The 22,653-nt window shown below is 39.2% G+C and overlaps 1 protein-coding gene across 3 annotated transcripts in view; it reads left to right on the top strand.

Moving 5' to 3' along the window:
- Positions 1-21,571, top strand: part of LOC109857139 (growth factor receptor-bound protein 14-like) — a 305,311-nt gene extending 283,740 nt beyond the window's left edge. For all 3 annotated transcript variants that reach the window (XM_020433172.1, XM_020433171.1, XM_020433173.1), the window contains 3 exons: positions 11,117-11,385; positions 15,750-15,843; positions 16,029-21,571. In XM_020433172.1, the coding sequence (XP_020288761.1) occupies positions 11,117-11,385; positions 15,750-15,843; positions 16,029-16,301 (636 nt within the window). In that variant the 3' untranslated portion in view covers positions 16,302-21,571. The remainder of the gene's footprint in view (positions 1-11,116; positions 11,386-15,749; positions 15,844-16,028) is intronic.
- The last annotated feature ends 1,082 nt before the right edge of the window (positions 21,572-22,653 follow it).

The raw sequence follows: 22,653 nt of genomic DNA, 5'->3' as shown, positions 1-22,653 counted from the left end.
CCAGACAATCGCCGGTGGCGGGGTTACTACGGAGTGTACAAGGGCCAACTGTGTATTTACGAGGATGATGGCGGGCACTCTTAGTCTTTACGATCGTCGTAAACACTTAACAAGCGCAGCGGTTGCTCTTGATAGGTACTCGTAATTCAACGTTAGACACTACTCTAGATGCGTCGTTGTTTGGCCAGGTGCGCGTCTAGTAACTTTATAGGCGACGGCAGTAACTCTGCCGCGAACGAATTTAAAAGTCCCGACCCTAGGGACGAATTCGACTCTTCTCGTTCGGGAATCCCGGGACCTGAGATTTCCTCTGCTTTGCGGCGGTCTCTTTTTGTCCTGCTCTTCTTTTTTTTTTTTTTAACGCGATCGTTCTTTCTTTTTCACTCGGTGAGATAATTGCTAAGAGCGATAGCGATTGCCGATATTTTCTTGAAAAGTTGTTTAAAAATACAGCAAGCAAAAACGTAAATTTCTCAGGTCTATTATAAGGGCTAGAGCGGCGATCATGCGAGAGAACGTAATTCACGTGCAAAAAAATGAGACGCACATTTTAAGGCAAAAGCCTACGGTTGCGTTGTTGGTAGTTTTTTTCTTTACTAGAAAATTAAGCAAAACTGCATAAATATTGTAAATTATTTAACATCTTGCCTATTTGCATTATCTCCGTTAATGATTTAATGATTAAAATCACGTCACTTTTTTAATGAAAACGCTCATCTGAATTAATAACTGGCGCGTTTCAACAATGCGCATTTAATTTAGAATTGAAATTCGACCCGGTTGAAATTTGTTCCGCGCATCATGGTGCATCGTGCGGAAAGACACGCGGTTCGACCATCGTGATAGAAACTATGCCAAAGGATACATAGTTGAGCGATGTTTTCATGTCGCGCGAAGCCGACGGAACAGGTCGGATGACGCAAGCTTTCGGGACTTCTTGTTCAAGGTAATCGTGCACATCGAGGACGGGCCAGTCACGGCCAAGGACACCCGTAAAAAAATCTCTCCCTTCCTTTTTTTTCAGTGCGTTCGCCGCAGGCTGACACGAGCAAATCTACCGGGAGTGATAGCGGACGAGATCTCAGTGGAGATACATTAAAATGATTGCAATTTTTTGTTTACGACCACGAAAGAGAGAACGTTTAACTAGCCGCAATGTTCGCAAGTTCTTATGTAGAAAAGTTTTTTTTTTAGATAACATTATAACTAAATGGTTTTTTTTTGTAAATAAACAGTATAACTAAATGGCTTTTTTTTGTAAATAAAGTTCCTCGAAAGCTTTTTTTACAGTTACATAATAGTTAAAAAAAAGCAGATTATCGTTTTCTTTTTTTGTTCTTCCGCATTAGGCAACCCATTAATGACGCTATCAAGGCTAGTGATGTGGTAGCGGGATCGCTAATTCCGATCTTGATTAACTTACCGCCGAGCGAAGCCGGAGTATGACTTTGCATAAGTCGCGCGCGTCCGGAGATTAATCTCGGCGCAAACGTCATTAGGCCGCTGCACTCCCGAGACTTTCCCCCTATGAACTTTCTCGAGAGAACCTACCGTCACAAATATCATCATTTACATTATCAAAATTTGTTTTATTTTGTTTTTTCATTTCAACAGTAATCGCGAATCGAGATATAGTTTTTGTCGCTTGATATCGAACAAAAATTTTGATCCCGAAAGAAAAATTTCTTTTCTCTTTTTTTCAAAACACACGTTCTCTTATGCGCGTTAAATTTAACGGACTTTCCTGATTACAGTAACTGTGTAAAGATAAAGATAAAAGCGTTATCACTCTTAAAAGTATGTTCTTTTTTTTTTTTTTTTTAGAATAAGAAATGAACACTGCGGTTCTGTGTGATGTAATAACACATAAGAGGATGTTAAATATCTTGTTAAAAGTTGAACTTTCACAATGCATTGTCGAAGAGCGAATGCTCGGAACGCTTGGTCATCGATAGTCGATTTAGTGTAGAAGCAACGAAGACCGTTTGAGCAAGTTAAAAGGTGCATTGATGTCAATAATCAGACTGTCCCGCGGCTGTTCTTCTCTCTCAACACGATTTTTCGGTCTCCTTCTTCTCTTCCATCTTCCGTTCGGGATTATCGTATCTATTTTTATTCACTCTGGAACGTGCTTCTGGCAAAATTGTTTAACAGTTTTTTCTCGCAGGAACACTGCACGCGCGATCGACGACTGTCTAATTTTATTCTGTGCGTGTACTTCACTGCGCTCCTGCACTCTTTCTTAGTCTATATATAAGCCATATCAAATACGTGTGATTTTTTTCGACTACATTTTATTTATCTAATAACATCGAAAAATATGATGAAATATTTAAATATAAACGTACGCGTACAAAGAGATTTGAAATTACAGATAAATTTGATCTCAATGTGTGTCGAAAAGTATTTATATTTCCTATATTTATATTTGTTTTACGAATAATAACCGTGTACCACAAATAATTGTATATACTATAGATTTTTTGTGCGATGCAATTTATTATATTTTATTATCAACAATAGAGAAATCGCTTTGACCTGTGTGTTAATTGATTACTATTATTTTATTATATTTTATATTATATATAAATGTTAGAGTTTCTGGCTGACGATATATTGAACGCAAAATTGAGCCGACTCGCGGCAAAGTGATTTATCAAACGGTATTTCGAACACAGTAGCGACGTATTTCTTCGTCGATTGGCGCCACGGAGAAGCCAAGAAGCTTTTTGCTTTTTCGCGGAGCTATTTGGTCATCCCCAATCGTCTTAACAAGCCATTTCCCGCGATCGATGGCGCAACGTGCTTTCTCCGCACTTTTGCTTACCAACGCAGTTTTTGGATTCTCCAAAGGTGGATGCGACCCGACGCGTCCCGACGTGCATCCTCCTCTCGTATTTCTCGAGAGAGCGAGTCATCTGGTTCTACGCGTTCGGAGTGCGCTCTCAGAGAAGCCCTAGTGGAGCTTACGCGGCACAACAAGCCATTGTGCGCGGATTCGTCGTGCTCCGTCGTGCCCCTTTGATCCCGTCCTTCAGATTTCTATATCTTCCTTTAACAGCCGCGTCGAGGGTGGCGAAGTTGATGAAGCGTTCTCGAAAAGACGCGCACATGCTCGCTTTTTTTTTTTAAGACATTAAATTTCTACAGTATAAACAACGTACGTGTGTTTTTACATCTTGTCAATATTGTATCGCGCGCGATCAATTACATTTTATAAAAAAATATTTCTTACACTCTCTTGTCGGCTAAAGAAATGTATTAAAACTATGCATGTATGCGTAATTCTTTTGTGTTTTCGACAACTTTGACGAATGATCAGAACGAAGCGAGAGAAGGTACCGTCGAAGCGAGACAATTAAGCGTCGCGAATCTCACCAATCCTAATCGGTTCGTTGTGAATTCACAAATCGACGACGAGGATAGAAGATTGATTGAAAATGCGAGAATAAATTAGTTCGACACGTGAACGTGTCAGCGCGCTCGTTTAAAACGAACGTCGCGGTTTTTCTTGATTTCGAAACGGCGTCGAGAGTACGCCGTTTATTATTTAAATTACACGGGCACGCGCGATCGGTGCCCGATTCATATACGTATATATATATACACATATATATACATATATACATATATATATATATATATATATATGTATATATATATCTTTCCTTCTTCCCTTCTCACATACGCCGGGTACAATCGTCTGTGCGCGTACAATACACCAAAGCCGGAGAGACGTGAGGGATCGAACGCATCTGAATGCGCGCCCACATGGCGCATTATATACGCGCTTTGCGACATCGATGACGTCGCGCGACGGAACGCAAAAGCGCATATAAGTTATCGCTCTACGTCGGCAACGCTCTCGTAACGATCAACGTCGTCTTTTGTGTAGTCGCAGTTGTACGATATTTTTTAGCACACAACACTACTTTTCTGGAACTTGTTAGAGGAACTTGTTGCAGTAAATTCGGAATATCTTAAGTGCGTTGACGGTGTCATTTAACGACGAAGAAAAAAAAAAGTAAGTTATCATTAGCATTTTGAAATACGTGTGTGGTGTTCTTTTTTTTTTTCAGTTAACTGTTAACGTTTGCTTGGTAAAAAGCAACACAATACGTGAGAAAGGCTCGACTTGAACGCGTCGATTAAATCCATGTGAATCAGATGTCCATGACTTTTCGGTAAAATTACGTGTTTTTTTTTTTTTTCCTCGTCGTGGTGCGGCGTGCTCGTTGTACCGAGATGAACCCGCTGAATTAACTTGCGAGCGCTGTTTTTTCTCTTCGGAGAATCGCCGTCAAGTTGTCAAAAGAATAGTTTTTGCGCGCTCTTTTTCGATTGCTAGAGTGATGTCAGCTGGAAGGCCGTGTTCGTCTTAAGCTCTTTGTCCGCTACGAGAAGAGGAGAGACGTGTATTCCGCGCGATAGAAACGCATGTCTCGCGCGGTTTCCCAACGGCGCGCGCGAGACACGACAGTTTTTGCATAATTTTACGTCAATCATCGGCTGGAAGAGAGTCACGGGTGCCGCTGGGTGTTGCGCAACGAGCTACGATAGGGAATATCCTGAAAAGCTGGGGAACGGAGCTCCGACCAAGCGATTTGTGTAATTTGTCTTTGTTCGACGATGTGGCCGGGCTAATGTTGGCAGACGGTAGCGCTCACTTCCTTTATTTCAGAACAAACTTTGTCTTTACTCTTCATTCGTGTAGCGCGCACACACACACACACACTCTCTCTCTCTTTCTCTATTCCGACGACGTATTCCCTCTCTGGACATATTCCCAAGTGAATCGCCGGGCACAATTAACGTCTATCTAAACTACTGGACGACTACTATCTGAGACCGAGCGTATCCGATGCAATTTAGGAGACGTCCTCTCTTCTGTTTCTCCTGTGTGTCTTCCGCAACAAGCGGTTCGCGAAAGCCATACACTATGATGACGTCGACGACGACGACGACGGCGACGGCTTTGTGACAGTAATTCGCTTTTGTCCGATAACCTCAGACAATTAATACTGAACTGTGCTCTATGTGCGTCATCGTGCAGTTGCACGATAGCGGCTCGTCGTCGCTGCCGGTGAGATAGTTGCGTAACACCCTTCGCATGCATGTCGTAACTCGACGATAGTCGACGGCGGAAGCTTCGGTCTCTCAGCTTTCGGTCTCTCGACACTTTCTAGACTGGATAAATTATTCGAGATGTTTCGCACACTCTTGTCTCTACGTACACGTCGATGTATTTTTCTTCTGTTTACGGCGAATTTATTATTTACAAATTTTCTTTCGGGTTTTAATAAATTTCTTCTGGTTTTTGCGTAGGTTTAGTTTTTAATTTCGGTTAATATATTTAAAATTAGACAGATAAAAATTTTGTTATTTTTGCGGTGCTTTTTATTAAAGAAAAAAATGATTTGCGAAATTTAACAGGTAATAAGAGCCGATACGCTGGATTTTTTTGCGGTAATATATATATATATATTTTTTTTAGGAGTGTAAATTTTTTACACATGTGATCATTTCAATTGAAATTTTTTAAATTCATACAGGATGCTTGATTTGCATCACATATACGAGTATGCACCTATTTTCTCTTCCCCTCAATTGAGAAATTTATATTGTGAAAAAAACATTTACAGCGTATCAGCTCTTACTGCCTGTCAAATTTAACAGTTGGTTTTATAAACATATAAGCCTTGAATCTTCGTTAATTCGTTAAAAAAGTTGATAGTTTTTTTTTTGAATACTTTTTCTAACATACCATAACAAATATACAACCCTCGTTGGAGTAAACGTGAAGACAAGCGCGATTTCAAATAGACTCACATATTAACCGCAACGAAAGAATCATTAAAGATTCTTTTCTGTTGTGAGACTTACAAAAATTATGACTGGGAGAGAATAAATGGAAATAATGGGTCGTGAACATTACTGGTTAGAATTGAAATCCATTTGGATGTCGCGCGTTCGTATCTTTTTTTTTTTCCGACACTACGAGGGGGACAATTTTGAGCTCGGCTCACGGGGGGTGCTGCAAGGATACAGATGGGAGAAAGGTAGGAAAGGGGCAAAGGGAACAAAAGAGCAGCATGCGCAGTAGCGTCGATCGGTGCAAAGCGAGGCTCACATTCGTTTATTCGTTCGTTTCTCGACTCTGCCAGAGACGTGATGAGCGCTTAGCAACAGGCTTAACAGGGGTTGTCAATCCTACATCTACAGATCTGCTCGCGATCGCCGCTTATATGCTACAGTTATACATACCGTTAACCGCAAATATATTTCGCAGATTCGACCAACGAACTCGTGACTGATATTGTGACTTTCATGGCACGCTTTTTTTTTTTTATAGAAACCAAACGTATAATTTACAAACAAGTATTAAGTAAGTACCTGTATAATAGAAGGAAATTACATAAAACTGTAATAAAAAAGAAAAGAAATATAGAGGAAATTATTTTACTTTTTTTTCATTTTTACATACGATGTGTGTTTTATTTTCTAAGTTTAGAAAACTTGATATTCAACAGAAAAATATACAATAGATAAAAAGTATTTGTACACCTAGTTTTTGTATGATATCTTTATATGATAAACAAATGATACATTAACAAAAACAGTATTCATTAATAGTCAATTATATGCTGAGTAACATTTTTTAATAATGCGTTTACAAACAATTAATAAAGGAAATACATAAATACACTTGCGCGCGCGTTTTACATAGAAAATGCTTAATTGTCTTAAAGTTTTTAATCTTGCACTCTGTATTAAATTATCTCTCGACACATCGATATGCATTCGAGCATTCGTAATTTTCTTCGATAAATGCTAAATTTCCAACTTCATTATAAAACATACAACCGCAAACTATTATGTGCATTATTATTAAATGAAGGCGTACAAATACTTTTTGGACCCACTGTATGATTCTCATTGTTTTCTCCGTATCTATGATTATTTCGTTTTTGAATTTTGTCCGAAGCTTGTGTGTGTGTGACCACAGATTTATGAATAAACAAACTAAAACTTTATAAATAGATAAACTAAAACTCTTTAAACGTGTCAAATGTCAGGTTAAAAGACATATCGTTTTAAAAAAAACAGAAAAATACCATTGGATTAAACTCCGTATAAATAAACGTGTTGCGTTGCGGCTTCGTTTCATTTCTGCAAAATATTAGTTCGAACATATCACACGTCGCTTTTGGTAGTGGACGAGGGACAGAGGAAGGAAGAGACGTGGCGATAAACCCTCACGGTGTACTACCGGAAATAACATATCCAACCTCGATAAACCCCTTGCTAGGGTGTCTCGCACGGCAATACCGACCGGTCGGTGTTTTCCGAGCAAATATAATAGGAAACCGACGTGAAAGTTTTCTGCACATGCGTTTCACATACGCTCCGCGAAGGATTTCTTTTATCTCTTCGATTGTGCAACCAGCTTGTCCACGTGGCCGATAGCGATAGGGTTGGCGGGATCGATAGCGTGCGAGTCGAATCGATAACAGTCGCGGGCCTCCAGGTGCAACCTCTCCCACTTCTTCCCCTACTTCGGCACCTTTATCTTCGACTGTGACTGACCCTCTGTGTTACTATGCAAGTCTCGAAGGAATTCGCGACGCTCCCAGACTGCACTTGCGAAAGCTTAGAAAAGAAAACTAACATTTATCTTTTCCACGTTTTTTTTTTTTTTTTATACTTTTATTGCAATTTCTATTTTTTTTAACGTTGAACAGTTATTTTGTAGCATTTATTTTTATTAACTAGATTCTCTTCTTTTATCTTCTCTGTAATGTAGTTTTACTACATTGTGATAATTTGTTTAATTTTGTCATGCAAAATAATTATTCGCTGAATTGATGATAAATATGTTGATATTTAATTTTTATTGATTGCGGCTTATTACTAATTTTTACGCAATTTGCAAAAAGCCAGATTACAAAGATAATTAACTCAAGAAAATTTATCTTGCTTGCGAAAGTTGATTCCTCACATACTCTCTCGGTGCTCTCGACACAATGTAGTGCAGCAGCCGACCCAGCTGGGTAAAACGATATGCTACCGCCAGACAAGAGAAGAGATGCTTTTATCGGTCGTAAAACAACGTTAGGTATTCACGATAACGAGGGAGTCGCAAAATGCCGCAGGAACGAGAAGCGGAGGACAGAGAATGCGAAGGGAAATCCAATCGCTGATGGTGCGCACACGCGATAAGCTCGCAAGAACACGTACATACATACGTGCAATGCCATTTATTTGTAATTACGTAATATTTTCACAGTGTCAATGAAAATTTAAAACGTCATAAAAACGAAATAAAGTGGACATCCGAATAAGAATGATTACGCACGAAACGCGATTTCGCGAAGTGGTGTGAGGTTTTGTTAGGAGAAAAGCAATTTCAAAGATGATTTTATGGAACGAATCTCGACGCGAGATCTGCCGGGGAGCGATGTGTGTCGCATTGATCCTTGTTTAACAGAATCCCGAGCTCAAGATACCAAGTATATAATGTCGAGATTTAATCGCGTGAAAAGATATAACGTAACTGTGGAAGCAGCGACGACTTTTATGTCTCTCCGAGGTGATGTCAACTTTCCATAAGCGACGTAGCAAAATTTCTTTACGAGAGAAAACGACTGATGGCGAAGGTAAAGGGAAGGGAGAGTGTCGTGCAACCTGGACGCGTCATTTCCGGCGGCTAGCACTTCGCGAGGCGAGGTGGAAGTTGATCGAACGACGAGGGGGTTGACGAGAGGGGGAGAGGAAAGTAAGGGACGAAGAACGTTATCCGCCGCACAGAGTCGTAAACTTCGAAGGAGCTTGTAATAACGATAAAACACGACGAGGAAGCCTGGCCGAGCGGAAAAGCTCTCTCTTTCTCTCTCTCTCTCTCTCTCTCTCTCTCTCTCTTTCTCTCTCTCTCTCCGCTTTCTCCTGCATGCGTTCAAACCAACGAAGTTGGGCCGGAAGTAGTAAACTCGCTCCGGAACCCGGGAAGCCGCTGCGCGTTAACTCCGCTCGTCGGACATCCCTTAAAATATTATATACACGTGGCCGGACTTAGATTGGTCTGGAGCTTCATGCCGCTAAACACTCGCTCTGATACGTTGCTCGGTGCGCCGTTTAAGAATCAATTTGCGTGCGGAAACTCAGCTGATAGTACACGCTGCTATTAATATCCTGCAACGCTGCACCTACGATACTTGATACCTTCTTTGTTACTCTTTACCCTCAACAATGCGAGCAAAAATGAATTAAACAAGTGTGTGACAAAAGTTTTATTACATTTTTTTTATGATAAAAGATGAGAAATACAGCGACAGATATTTAATACAGTTTTGTAAAGAATTTGTTTATGTAATCAAATTTCGCGTGTGTATTTATACAGATCAAACGATAACAAAGAAATCAGAGTTTTTGATTATTTCTTCTCTGCTAGAGAAACAGAAGACACACTAAGTTTTTAAATCATCGCGGCGGACTGGTAGGTCACTCTGATGTCAAGGCCAGGACAAAAGCCTATTGGGATGAAAAGAGAGAAAGAGAGAGAGAGAGAGAGAGAGAGAGGGAGGGAGAGGGAGCTGCTATATTACCCTTTCTCCGTTCATAGAATAAGAGAGGAGTCGAGAAGCGGCTTAGAGAAAGAGCGGGCCGAATCGGAGAGGAGAGAGAAAGCCGGTTTGAACATCGATCGCGGCCGGCCGCGTTACGGGCGTATGCTCGGGGGCCGCGCACCGGCTTTCCCGGTTTCCGGAGACTCCCGAAAGCACCCTCGAGTTCTCGCTTCACGGTAATTCTCCGGCTGATGAGGAACCCCCCAAGCCCTTTCTCTCTCTCTCTCTCTCTCTCTCTCTCTCCCTCCCCCTCTCTCTATCTCTACCGTAATTCTCTTCCCCGTACGTACTCGCGCCGCGAGCGTCTATTTATTTTAACGACCGACTAATCCACTACGTGCGCTCCGGCTTTTTGCTCGTTATCAAGAACCTGACGAGAAAGGGCTTGATGTGAAGACTGCTGCTGCGACGACTCATCAAATTATACATCGGTCTTTCACTATACACGTTCGAATATCTCAGATATTTCAAATTTATTTGGCGAGTGGGGAGGATATTCGCGGATACTCGTCTCAGCACTTATCGTGTGATCGCGTAATGCGAAGCCAGGTGTTGTAGATCCATTGACCTGTAATTTCTGCCTATTTGAACAAAATAGGAATGTAATAAGTGTGATTTTGAAATACATTTGAATATTAGAAATTGCGAGTATTAAAAAGTTGGGCCTTTTTGGTATGTGTGTGTGTGTGTGTGTTTCAATCACGCTTAATTATAAGCAAAGGTAGTCAAGTTATCTCGATGCGATTATCTCGCTCGATATCGAGGCTTGCTTTGACATCGATGCTCCCTATTTGCGGAAAGAAGAGTCGGGCGGATAAAATTATGACCGGTCCCGGAGGACGGCGATGAGTTATCGTTTGCGATTGTTACCGGCTGTATCGCATCCGGGCCATAATTTTACGGGAGATTCTCGCGGGGCGCGGTTTATTCGCCGTGGATCACGGATAGAGAGCGAGGGAAAAGCGGAAGAGAATTTCGGTCTCTCTTTCGCGCTGCCGCAGAACGAGTTATTTACCGGGTTTGAAAATCGCTCGCGCTTCTAATCCCAAATAAAAGCGTTCGGCGGTAGCGTTGAACGGCTCTTCGTTTATCCCGCCAGCTCGCAGAGGACGGGCTTGCCAAGAGATAAACGTCGAAACGCTCGAACTCACATTCATACTCGGGTTATGGATAGAGTATTTATTCTGGGATCATTGAGCGCGCACGACGAAACTTAGGTGCGCCAACGCCGCGCCGGAAAAACGCACGATGATAAACTTCCACAAGAAAATCGTAGAATTCTATTTTTATATTGAAAGTTTTCTCTTCAGTATTTTTAAAGAATAATATAGAATTTTCTTGAAGATTGCTGCGTTTGCTGAAAAAAAAAAAAATTATTTCTCAAGAAATTATTTGTTGAGATTTTTAAGCATAAAATCCAAGCTCATCGTGTTTTATTATTTTTCACGAGATAAAACGGAGTTATGAATAATCACGATTGTTCTTCCTTACAGGAGTCTATACGATCACGCGTGGCGATGGATTTTACCGGTAGTGTGGGCAGGATAGTCGAAGATCCAAAGGAAGCCAAGGATATAGCCGAGAACGAGGGTATGGTTTGGCGACGGAGATGGCGACCGTTCTCGCGAACACCACCGGGCTGTGCCATGATGAGGCTGCATGGACTTGACGGAGGTATACACGTTCTACAACCTTGGTTTCACGGCGGTCTGAAGAGAGAAGTCGCGGCGGCCATTATAAGAGATCACGGCAGTGTCGACGGGTAAGTTCTATTCTATCTTGACTTGACTTTCTCTCGTTATACAAAACACGAATTGAACTTTTCAGCTGCTTCAAAAAGACTGCAAAACTTTGCTCTTTGTAATTAGAATTTTGTCTAAGCTGCCATAATATTTAAAAACATTTATAATAAAGTTATAAATCTGAGAATTTCTTAGTAATAGTTACCAAAAACTGATATAAAATCATTTAAGACCAGAAATGTTGACGAATTAAACTTTTTATGGAAATATATATATATATATATATATTCTCTGTAGATTTATATATATATATATAATTCTAAACTGATTTGAAAATACAAATCTGCAGATTGACGTTTCGCATATCCAATAGAAAATTGATTTCTCTTGATCGCGCAAACTAGAATGTTCGCGGTTGCACTTCCGTCAAAGCCGCACTTTTGAAGTTTTGGGTCGTTTCTCTCCCCGATAAAACGCTCGATCGCGCTCGGAAGTTGATAGAGCGTCGTTGCAGCGACCGGCGGTGGCGACGACGACAGCATCGTAATGATCCTTTCTCCCCTCCTCCCCCCGAAAATCCCGATTGCGTTGATGTTGGCGATGATAACTATCATCATCCAAGGCGGGAGAGGGTCCGCCTCGAACCGGTTGAGAGTTACGACCTCGAAGCTGCCGGCGTGGACGACACGCCTGGCTGGCGCTTGCGTAATCTTCATCGCGATTATTACGAGCGATCGTAAATCACGATCGTGAATTCCTATCGAACGTCTTCCACTTCTTTCGCCCACCTCAGCACACACACACACTATATTTTTCTTTTTAGTATCTCGATATACTATTCTTTGCTAATTCGCTCGCGCCTTTCTGCGTGCCTGAATTTTAATGGCGATTCTCGATCTGCGTCGAACAACGCGCTGTCTGTTTATGCGTATGACCTTTTTTTTGCGGTTTTATTTCAATAATATATTATCATGTTTTTGTGTGTCAAGAAAGAGAGAGAAAAAAAACTTACACAAACAAATAAATTGTGTGCGCAAAGATACAAAAAATAAAATAAAAAAAACTAAGAACGTTTGCAAGAAAAGTAAAGCGGATTCAAAGTAAGCGAGTTTGCTAATGTATGGAATTTTTATATATTATGCAGATTTGTTTTATATCTTCTCTCAATGTATTTATTATTCTTATAGCATACGTAATGAAACTTGGATCCCTTCTCACTTCTTTATCGCCTTTACTTATGCCCGCTTTGTTCCGAACGAATCCGTCACCGCGACCACATTGACCCTCGCATTTAACCCGTATTGACCCAGTAATCCGAGCAACCGTTACACGTGTGGACACGCCCTTGAAACATTAGGAAATTATTAATATCCCAAATCAGATTTCATTACGTTTGCATAGGCACTCTGGGACGTTGCTCCCGAGAGTGCGTTATTTATTTAACGGAGCGGAATCGTATATGTGCGGCGTCACGTATCGGAGAGAAAAAGACTTGAGAGAAAGATACGTCTGAGAGATATATAAAACGCATTGTAAAATTCTTACGGAGAAACAAACTTAATCTAAAAACAAAAACACTTTATTGATTTGAAGTATCACGTAGAATCGATTATTTGCTTCAAACTTCTCCAAGCAGATTGAATTGCATACTTATCTCTTGTTGAATTACAACAAGAGATTTTGTAAGCGTTCGCGAAGTTTCTAAACGTTTGATTTGTTTCAAAGCTGAGATGATTACAATTATAAGTGACTTTTTGTATTAAGTGCGTAAATCCGTTTAAAAAGGCGCAACATAAACTTTAGCTGCAAAACTATATTGTAACATTGATAAAAAACAAACTAGATTGCGATAGATTACCAACGTACAAATACTATAAAAAACATTTACAATTATTGATTATCTAGTTGTCGAGATAAAACCGCGAAAAGATTGCGATGTTTCTCGACGCTCAATTCGAAACATAAGAGGATAACAGCGGCAACAGAGTCGCTCCTCTCACAACATGTTTGAATCTCTTGACATACTACTTTTGTGATTTTTCTTGGCTCCGTCATACTCGAAATTGCATTTAAATGGTTTTTAGCACTGTTTATACATATATATATATATATATATATATATATATAAATTGACTTTAGTATTGAAATTGAAAAGTCATTTTACCAATTTCCGTTCGACAGCTGAACTCAAAATGTCAGATTTAATTAGACGCGCGCAAAGTTGCCAGATAAATAGTTCGTTCATGTGAGGACAACCGCTACTAAAAGTTTATCGCATCGACGAAAACAAATAAAGTGTTTGCAGATTTTTTGCATAGTAAAACTACTTGTTTATTTCTACACTAATGAAAAGCTGATAAAATAGAGTCTAAAATATTTTGTACGACATGTGAATCGAGTTCTGAGAATACTTTTTCATTGAATAGAATTAACTTTTTGAATAGTACACCGTCGCGCGATAAATACTTTAAGTAAAAGTTTTGGAAAAAATCTTATCTTAAGGCAAACTAACTTTTTGAAAATATTAATAGAGAAGCTACGTAAACACCAACAAGCTACATTGGCTCGTATTGGTTTTTTTTTTTTTAAATGTTGCAATTTCACATCTGAAAGCCTTGGGCTCTTTCTTGTTCAGATAAACAACGTCATTGCAGATTAATGATTTTAAAACCGCGCCAGATTTTTTGGTGACGATTATACATTCCGTAACGGAAACTTGATCATCCATCATCCATCGATGACCTCACGACTCTATGTCGCGACTGTTTTGCCGATATTTTGATTTGTCGTTTTATCCCTTCCTCGTTCTTCCTGTTCTTCGATCTCATCTTTTATTTGCCGTACCGGCGCCGGGAATCGCGGATAAATGGTTAATTAACGACGCTCTTCCATCTATCTCGTCGCGCTTAGCCCCGGGTAATTGAGTGCTCGGGGATCACGTAGTTGTCTCTGGGTTTTATGTCCGTTCAGGGGGGCTCGTGCATAAATTTGCATAATCTCGATCGTACTTCGCCTCGCCGCCTCCGCCGTATTCTCTTCCTCGTATCTTCTCGCTTCCTATCGACAATGAGGAAAAGAAGAGAACAGGAGAGACGCATAGCGAGAGGATCTTGCTCGTCTTTCTTACCTGGCATTCGAGCTTCGTTCGCTTGGCGAGAGAGTTTCCCTTGTCTCGTGTCATCAATGTCGTTGTGGTCATACTCATTGAATGTGAAAAACTTTCTAATCGATTCCGCCCTGGGCATTGTCTACTAATCGCCATTTCTCCTCTCTCTCTCTCTCTCTCTCTCTCTCAATGTTACAAGTTAGTTCTCGGGGTAGCTTGACAGATAGTGAAGTTCTATAGGCATCGTAGCGACGGACGAGAAGCTCCTTTGTACTATACAGAAGCCGTAACGTCGTTATCCTAACTCGGAATAGTCCTTGGACACATTGCCGTTCCGTGACAGGGACTGCGAGTCACCGCTATGTTATCTGCTAGCTTGGCAGACGTGGAATATTCACTCACATGAATATTCCATTGGACGAGCATCGGGGTTGATGAGAGGCGATAACCGGACATCAGCGAACCTTATCTTCGCGCTGTGTACGGATAAGAAGTATAAAAAATGGGTCACATAAACTCGTCTTCCACTCCCGGATATTACCAATCATTCGTGTACGACAGTGACACTATTTTAAGAAATATTACTATCTGTGAAGATGAATTTTTATTGAACAATATTTTAAATTTACTAAAACAATTAAGATACATAATATTTTACATATCTTGATAATATTTATCTTATATATCTTGTAAAAAATATACAATATTTTATATATTTTATATGTATATTTCTATATACATCTCTTATATAATTTTATTTGTAAGAATATAATAATATTTTGTATGTCAAATAATATTTCAATTTTGCTGAAAAAGTTAAGATTGTTATTACATATTAGTGTATAAATATCGGAAAATGCACAATTATAGTATACTTTTAAATTATTATATTACTAATTATAGTATACTTATAAAAAAATTCTTATGTTATTTTTTGAATAAAATTTTTTATGAGACTATTTTATTTTATAAATTAAAAAGTATTCAAAGAAGGATCTCTTTATTATTTAATAAAGAGATCGTTTGTAAAATACTTTTTAGTTTATAAAAAATAAAATAGTCTCATAGAAAGTTATATTCAAAAAATAACGTAAGAATTTTTTTATAAGTGTACTATAATTAGTAATATAATAATTTATAAGTATACTATAATTGCGCATTTTCCGATATTTCTTATTATATCTATACACACACACACACACGCACATACGCAATACGTATTCTTACAATTAACATGACATGTATTCTCATTAAATATTTTGTTCTGTATGGTTTCAGTGTGTTTCTGGTCAGAGAAAGCAAGAGCAATCCGGGAGCTTTCGTGCTGACCTACAAGTACAACGATAAGGTCTTTCATGCGCAAATCCAACCCGTAAGTACTCTAGTTTAAATAGCGACAAATTAAAATGAATTGAATTTTTGTAGTCTTCTCATTAACTGCGGAAATTATTAAAATTTCTTTTATCATGACTTTTAGATAAAGTTACTATATTGTTCAAATGCGTCAGTTTCACTATATCAGCGTTTTTTTATATTATTTAAATGATCTTTTTCCAGATTTTTGACGAGCGTCGTAACTGCTGGTTGTACACTCTTGATAAAGGTGCGACCAAATTTTACGACTTGTTGCAACTGGTCGAGTTCTATCAGTTAAATGCGGGTTCGCTGCCTACCCGGCTGACTCACTATGTGCAAAACGGTGTGAAACTGCCACTTCACAAATCGGAAGACGGCGGCGCGTCGCCATCGCCACCGGAAGGCAGCAGCCAGCGAATTACTACCAGCAGCGACAAGGTTATTGTCGAGCCGTGCAAGCCAAGCAGCATTTGAGTATAGGACAGTCGGCGACCCGCTGGTGTTGTCGACGGCGATCGCCTGTTTACCGCATGCGGCACCACCAACGGGCCCGTCACTATCACTGAAAACGTTGTGATGATACATCGTACCAGCAACAGCAACAGTAACAACAATCGCTTGGAGAACAACAACAGCAGCGGCGATGCCAACGGAAATCACAGCGATGTTTCCACGACACGGTCGGGTTGCTGGAGTCTATGTCTCTGCAGTTACAACAAGTGGGAATTGTAGCGCGATCAGCGGTGATAGAAACAGCAGGACGATGCTCAAGCACGAAGAAGAAATAGTTGTTTTGTTGTAAAGAAAGTGGGAAAGATAAAACACACATGAAGAAAGAAAACGGAGTAAACAAGACAGTTACATGACTTGAGCATCATCGAGTACATCTTTGGATTGCGGTTCGTTCAACGGAGCAACATGTGTAGTGACGTCACTGGGTCGGCTGACCCGTGCAACAGAACGACCAATCTTTGGGCACGAAACATGCAATAAAAACAAAAGTATGAGCGCCGCGAAAAACATCTCAGAGTCGTTGTCGTTGTAACAAAATAGCTGTAACAAATAAGTTTCTATTTCGATTTCTTATTTCTGTTTTGTTTATCCAAAATAATGTGGCAACGACTCTTACACGGTAACAAAACCTCTTCGATATTTTTAATCGTTTATTACTGTGTTAGTTGTATAAAAAAAAAAAAATCTATCGTGTCGTCTACGATTTGTCCGAACAGCTTCTCTTACATTTTCTTTCTATCTGATATTTGCAATGATAAAAGCGCGACTAGATGATAAAAGAGATATCGGTTTTCTTTTTTCTCTATTTTTTACATGTCCATGTTCGCTCAAGTATGGTGATTAAATTGGTAACTGCGTACGACGACATTATTAAGTTGTTTATTAAGTTGCGAAGTTATTTCGTAAGAAGATGAGAAAAATGCGATTTCATACGTTTGCGTGGTGATGCATGCCGTGTTATGTATGAATGCAAAACGAAAAAAAAAAAGAGAAGAGCGAAAGGAAAATGTATCGTAGATTACGATACAGTTAGATAACAATATCCTAGTAAACCTGCAATACAAGAAAAGAACACAAATATGAAATTTAGTCTTTCTGTGCGCAGTTGTGAATGAATGCTGCGTATGTGTATGTAAGAAAGGGAGAGATAGAAAGAAAGAAAGAGAGAGAGAGAGAGAGAGAGAGAGAGAGAGAGAAATAGAGAGAGAGAAATAGATGCTCGATAAAATTGATGCATGATCTTCCCCTCCTCCATCATTTTTTCTTTGTTTTTCTATTTGACACGCGTTGCGCATAATTCTTGCGTTTAGTTGTTTCTCGAAGAAGAGAATGCGCGACAAAGTCAACCGCGAAACCACCACACGACTTTGTCGCTTGACAACGATGACGAGCTTAAACGGCGAGAGAAAATCGGTCAAATCCAAGGGAGAGGAGAGAGAGTATGTATGTGTGTGCGTGTGTGTACGTATGTGTGCATGGAAGCGTCAGCGTATTCCGTTCATTAGCTGTAAGGCTGTGTCAGACAAGATCGCTTGGAAACGATAATGTCTAGATTCAGGATTATTTCCAAGTTCAGAGTGTTCAAAATTAAGCGAGACAGTTTCTCGTCGAGGGGATAAGAGGAAGAAAGCAAGTTTCTCATGGTGATGTTGAGAATGTCTCGCGTTTTGTTTACAAAATTTTTTATTGCGGCTTGCAAAAAGCCACGACGCGATAATTTGCTGCGGAACAAAGTGGCAAGAATCACATAATATTAATGAACCTAAGGGATACAATACGATTAGTGTAAGAATCCTCGATGCGCGTTTGTCGAGAGCCAAGGGACATGTACGTTTCTGAATTCTGGAAGTTACTGTAACGTGCTTTAAGAGATTCAGAAGCATGTGCCTCGGCAGACATGATCTCATATTTTACAGACGTTTTCAGTTGTGTAAGGCATTTGTTGTTTATAATATGAATTCGGAGAGATTGTGAAGTTCAATTAAATTAAATTACTACTATAAAAACCTATAAAACGTGTTAAGGAACGCGTTAAAATCGAAATAAGGGAAGACGTGAGAAAATGTGGATGAGTAAGAGTGAGATAAAAATATGCGTATGTATATATGTGAGGAGAATAAAAAAGGTTTATGTGTGTGGGTAAAATACAAAAGAGGTATATTTAAATACAAAAATATATATATACACATATATATATATATGCATATGTTCTAAATTATATATGATTACTTTTATATTCAGGATATTATACTATCAAGAGAGAAAGAAAGAGTGAAAGAGTGTGAGAGAGAATGTGAGAGTGAAAGAGAGAAAAGCGTTGAGGTGCGCGCGTGTGTGTGTGTGTGTGTGTGGGGGTGTGAAGTTCGTGGGTGTAGCGTCACCGGTTACGAACGTTGTCGTGCATTCTAGATTTATAATGTGGAAGTTTTTAACGTAATGGTTTTTCAATAATAATGTGAAAGTCATTATAACGATAAAAAAAAGTCAAGATTGGCGGGAGCTGTGGAGGAGTGTGCAGGGTATGGACGTGAAAGACAATTATTTACGCAATGTATTATGATTCGTCGAGAAAAAAAACAGTACCAAACCCTCCGCACTTATTCGTATCTACTTTTTAATATATATATTTTTTCATCGATTATATATATTTATTTAATATCGAACGCGTGTAGCGCCTACGCGTCATGTCTTGAAGTGGTAATTCTTGCGTAATTCGAAGAAGTGCAGATCTTAAACAGATATGTAATACACACACATACACACAGCAAACACATACATACATATACACACACCACACCACGTACAATAAACACAGACAAAAATCGCATTAAATTTTAGAATAGTAACGCTTTATAGAGAACTAAATATTAGGATAACAAATTCTTCGTGAATGGGTATGAGAAAAACAATCTTCTGTAGAACGGTGGTCCATAAACACGGCGTTCATCCCTGATCTGTTCGCTCGATGCCCTCCATCCTCTCACTAAATTCAACGTAAAGGTAAAAAATTATTATAACGAAATTACCTCTTTCGGATTACGCTTATAAATCGCGCGGAGAAAAATTATCCTTTCGGCCTTTCGTGTAAATATGTCTATTTAGGCCAAACCCCCTAACATTTCTCCTTATCCTGATTATCCTGTCTGCTCGTGGTCTGTTGACAATTTGAAAATCAACTTTGATAAGCGGTTAATCAATCTTGATTTTTCAAGTCGACACCGCGAAAATCCATCTTCCGTAACTTCTCATAACCCAAAGAATCGAACGGAAACTGAGACAAACGCCAGGTTCCTGACCACCAAACGTATAAAAGAAGCTATAAATATTATTATGACGATTAATTAACTACATAAATTATAATAAAATATATTTTGTATTAATGTAGTCACGAATAATTGCAAGCAAACGCAGTGGTCTGTGAAGACTGAGAATCCAAGTAAAAAGAAAAGAAATGCGATAAAAAAAAAAAAAAATTAGTCCTGTGCGAATTTCATCGACGTCTGTTACGAACAATAAAATGACCAGGTAACGGAAAGGTTAATAATTGTGTTTTTATTTCTATCCCAGGACAGTGTTATTGCGTTATAAAATATTTTTTTATTTTACATTTTATTGAGTGTTATTATTGGCGTTGTATCTAATTTTTAAGAGAGATTATTTCACCTATTTTACCTAACTACAAAAAAATCAGTTTTACCTTTCTTCTTCGAAAACTCTTTAGGATGTATTACGGCCACAGCTTTGAAGTACATTGTCACGATGCAAACAAATGTCCACACTCGTGCTTGCGTGTACGATCGAATCATTCGCAGACGTTGATGAAACTCACATTGTCAGTCTGGGCAAGCGAATGTTCCCGATGTAGAATTCTCTCGTCGGATCGCTCTCTAAACTCAATCAATCGCACGAGTTCGATTGTATAATACAAGCGGCACACAAATTCACCTCACTGTCTATCGAATGAGTGAAATGAAGGTCCGAAACAATCGAGAATACAATGGCAGCCGTTACTTGGCTTGGAAGAGAAAAACGGTAAACATACGAGTTCCGGCCAGGCTTTTTGCTGTTGCGCACTCCTTGTGAAATTCGCAACAAGCAAAAACAGCTTTTTTAATCCGTAGAGCACATATGTGTGTAATAAAATAACTTTTTTTTTTATATTCTCTCGTCGCGATAGATTATCTGTTTACAATTTCAATAAGAGGAGATAAAACGAGAGACGTGAGCGATTTTTATTTTTTTCTTACTTGACATCACGTTTTTTCACAATATTTTTTTTGGCTAGAGAATAAAAGAATGATTTAGAAGATGGCATACGGCATCAAAATTATTGTCTTTGACAAGCGCGTCGCGATTGAAGTTTCACAAACCATTTTGACAAATTTTCGCGGAACACACGTGAGTATCGCAGAGATTACACGGTCCTTGTTAACAGCGTCATAGTCATAGAAGCATTTCGCGATAAGAACAAATTCGAAACTGGCAAGAATCGAACGCGAAGACGTCCAGAATGTTAAATTCATCAGCATGCACTCCCCCGTTCGTTGATCAAGCAATCATAATAGTGATAATAATGATAAGCAATCGCGCTCTCCTCGACTCGGAGCGGGCGAAAACGCTTTAGAATGAAAGAATATGTGCACGTGAGGCGATTACCCTGGTTGAAAAATTGCGCGAAAGTGCCCTTCTTGCGTGTAATAGAGTATACATAATCCAATACGACATATGAGCCGTCGGGTGTCGTATAGATCCACATATTGTGTTGTATTTAACAAAAACCTTACTTTACCCCTCCCCCAGACAATTTTTTGACATTTTTTTATAAATCTAATAAAAACATACCGTCTCTTTTGCAAATATCATCATCGTATAGCAAAACCGTTGTTTAATTTCGTTCAACTTTAAAAAGTCTATCCCCGTGAAAGAAACGATGGCAACTTTTCCTGTTAAAAAAATATACAACTAATTTATATATTTATTAGTTATATACCAAATATTAAACTATAATAAATTATATACTGACATGTATTGGATTTTCTATTATTGATTACTTAACATCGCTGTTTCACCTGACGGCTCGTGCCAGTTAACTAAAGGGAGGGCAAAAATGTCCCATCGACAATCGCCACGTGCGTCAATAATCGCGAAAAACCGATTGATACATATTGATACAATTTCAGGTACTTGCATTTTAACGAGATGCACTCCCGAGTTAAAAAAAAAAAAAAAAAGATGACCGTTTTGGTGTATTCCCGTGAAAATGTTTTCAACCGGGATAAACCTACATGTAAGGCAGAATAAAACAAAACAAACCCAAGTGTCATTTGTGTGCGTGTGTGTGAGACTGTGCGTGCGTGTGTGCAATAAGAGATTTAACGATATAGAGAAAGAGAAAGAGAGAGAATCAGTATTACAACAAAGAAGTTAAATCGTTATATACGTTTCACGACCACACACTTCGGGATTCAGGGAGAAAATCCGCGTTACGTTTACACAGTAATGAGCTCGAAGAACAAGCAGGAGCAGCAGAGAAAAAAGAACTTCACACAGGGTGTTCAAGACAATTTCACGTGTTTAAAAGCCACGAACGATCAAAACAAAACGCACAAATTACCGGACCTATTTTGCGGTCCTCGACTATCGTACACGTATATATAAGGATTTTTTAATTTCTATTAAAAAACATTCGCGCTCGTGCGCGCGCAAAATACCAAATAGCTTCCGTTCATATCCGTATTACATCTTTCGATCCAATTCGCCGAGTCTGTGGATTTCCGTGCGTCCGTGTCGCGGATACGCGTCCCTGTGGTTGAAAAAGTTTCCGGAAGTGCTCTTGGTATACGATATCGAGATATTCCGGCGAAGATTTTCAATTGGTTATTCACACGTGTGATTGACAAATGAACATTTAATAAAATATATTACAGATAACTGGGGGCGAGGCTACACAATGCCAATAACGGCGGGCAATTATCGCGCTGGGTATATCTTCAATGATTGTAGGGACCAACACCTTACTGTTAGTAAATAATAACCGACAGGTACCTATGGTCAGTGAGTAATATACTCAACCAGGGGTGTTATAAAAAATTTAGAATTCTATTTTGTTTTTTTTTTATTTTTTTTTTGTAATGCTCTCACACGTACATATATCTCGTCTCGTGCAACGCGGCGGTAAGCCGCACGATAAACCTCTCGCGATCTCTCAGAAGCAATACGTGAATACCACCAAGTTTGGAAATGAAAGAAAGAGACGCGACACAAGCGAGGCCGCAAGATTCATTTTTCCGATTTCCGATGTATCGTGATACTC

Source organism: Pseudomyrmex gracilis, unplaced genomic scaffold, assembly GCF_002006095.1.
Source record: "Pseudomyrmex gracilis isolate BER0280 unplaced genomic scaffold, ASM200609v1 scaffold_146, whole genome shotgun sequence".
In the NCBI taxonomy this organism is placed as follows: Eukaryota; Metazoa; Arthropoda; class Insecta; order Hymenoptera; family Formicidae; genus Pseudomyrmex; species Pseudomyrmex gracilis.
Note: the sequence above shows the minus strand (reverse complement) of the source record. Positions and strands in the feature narration are given on the sequence as shown.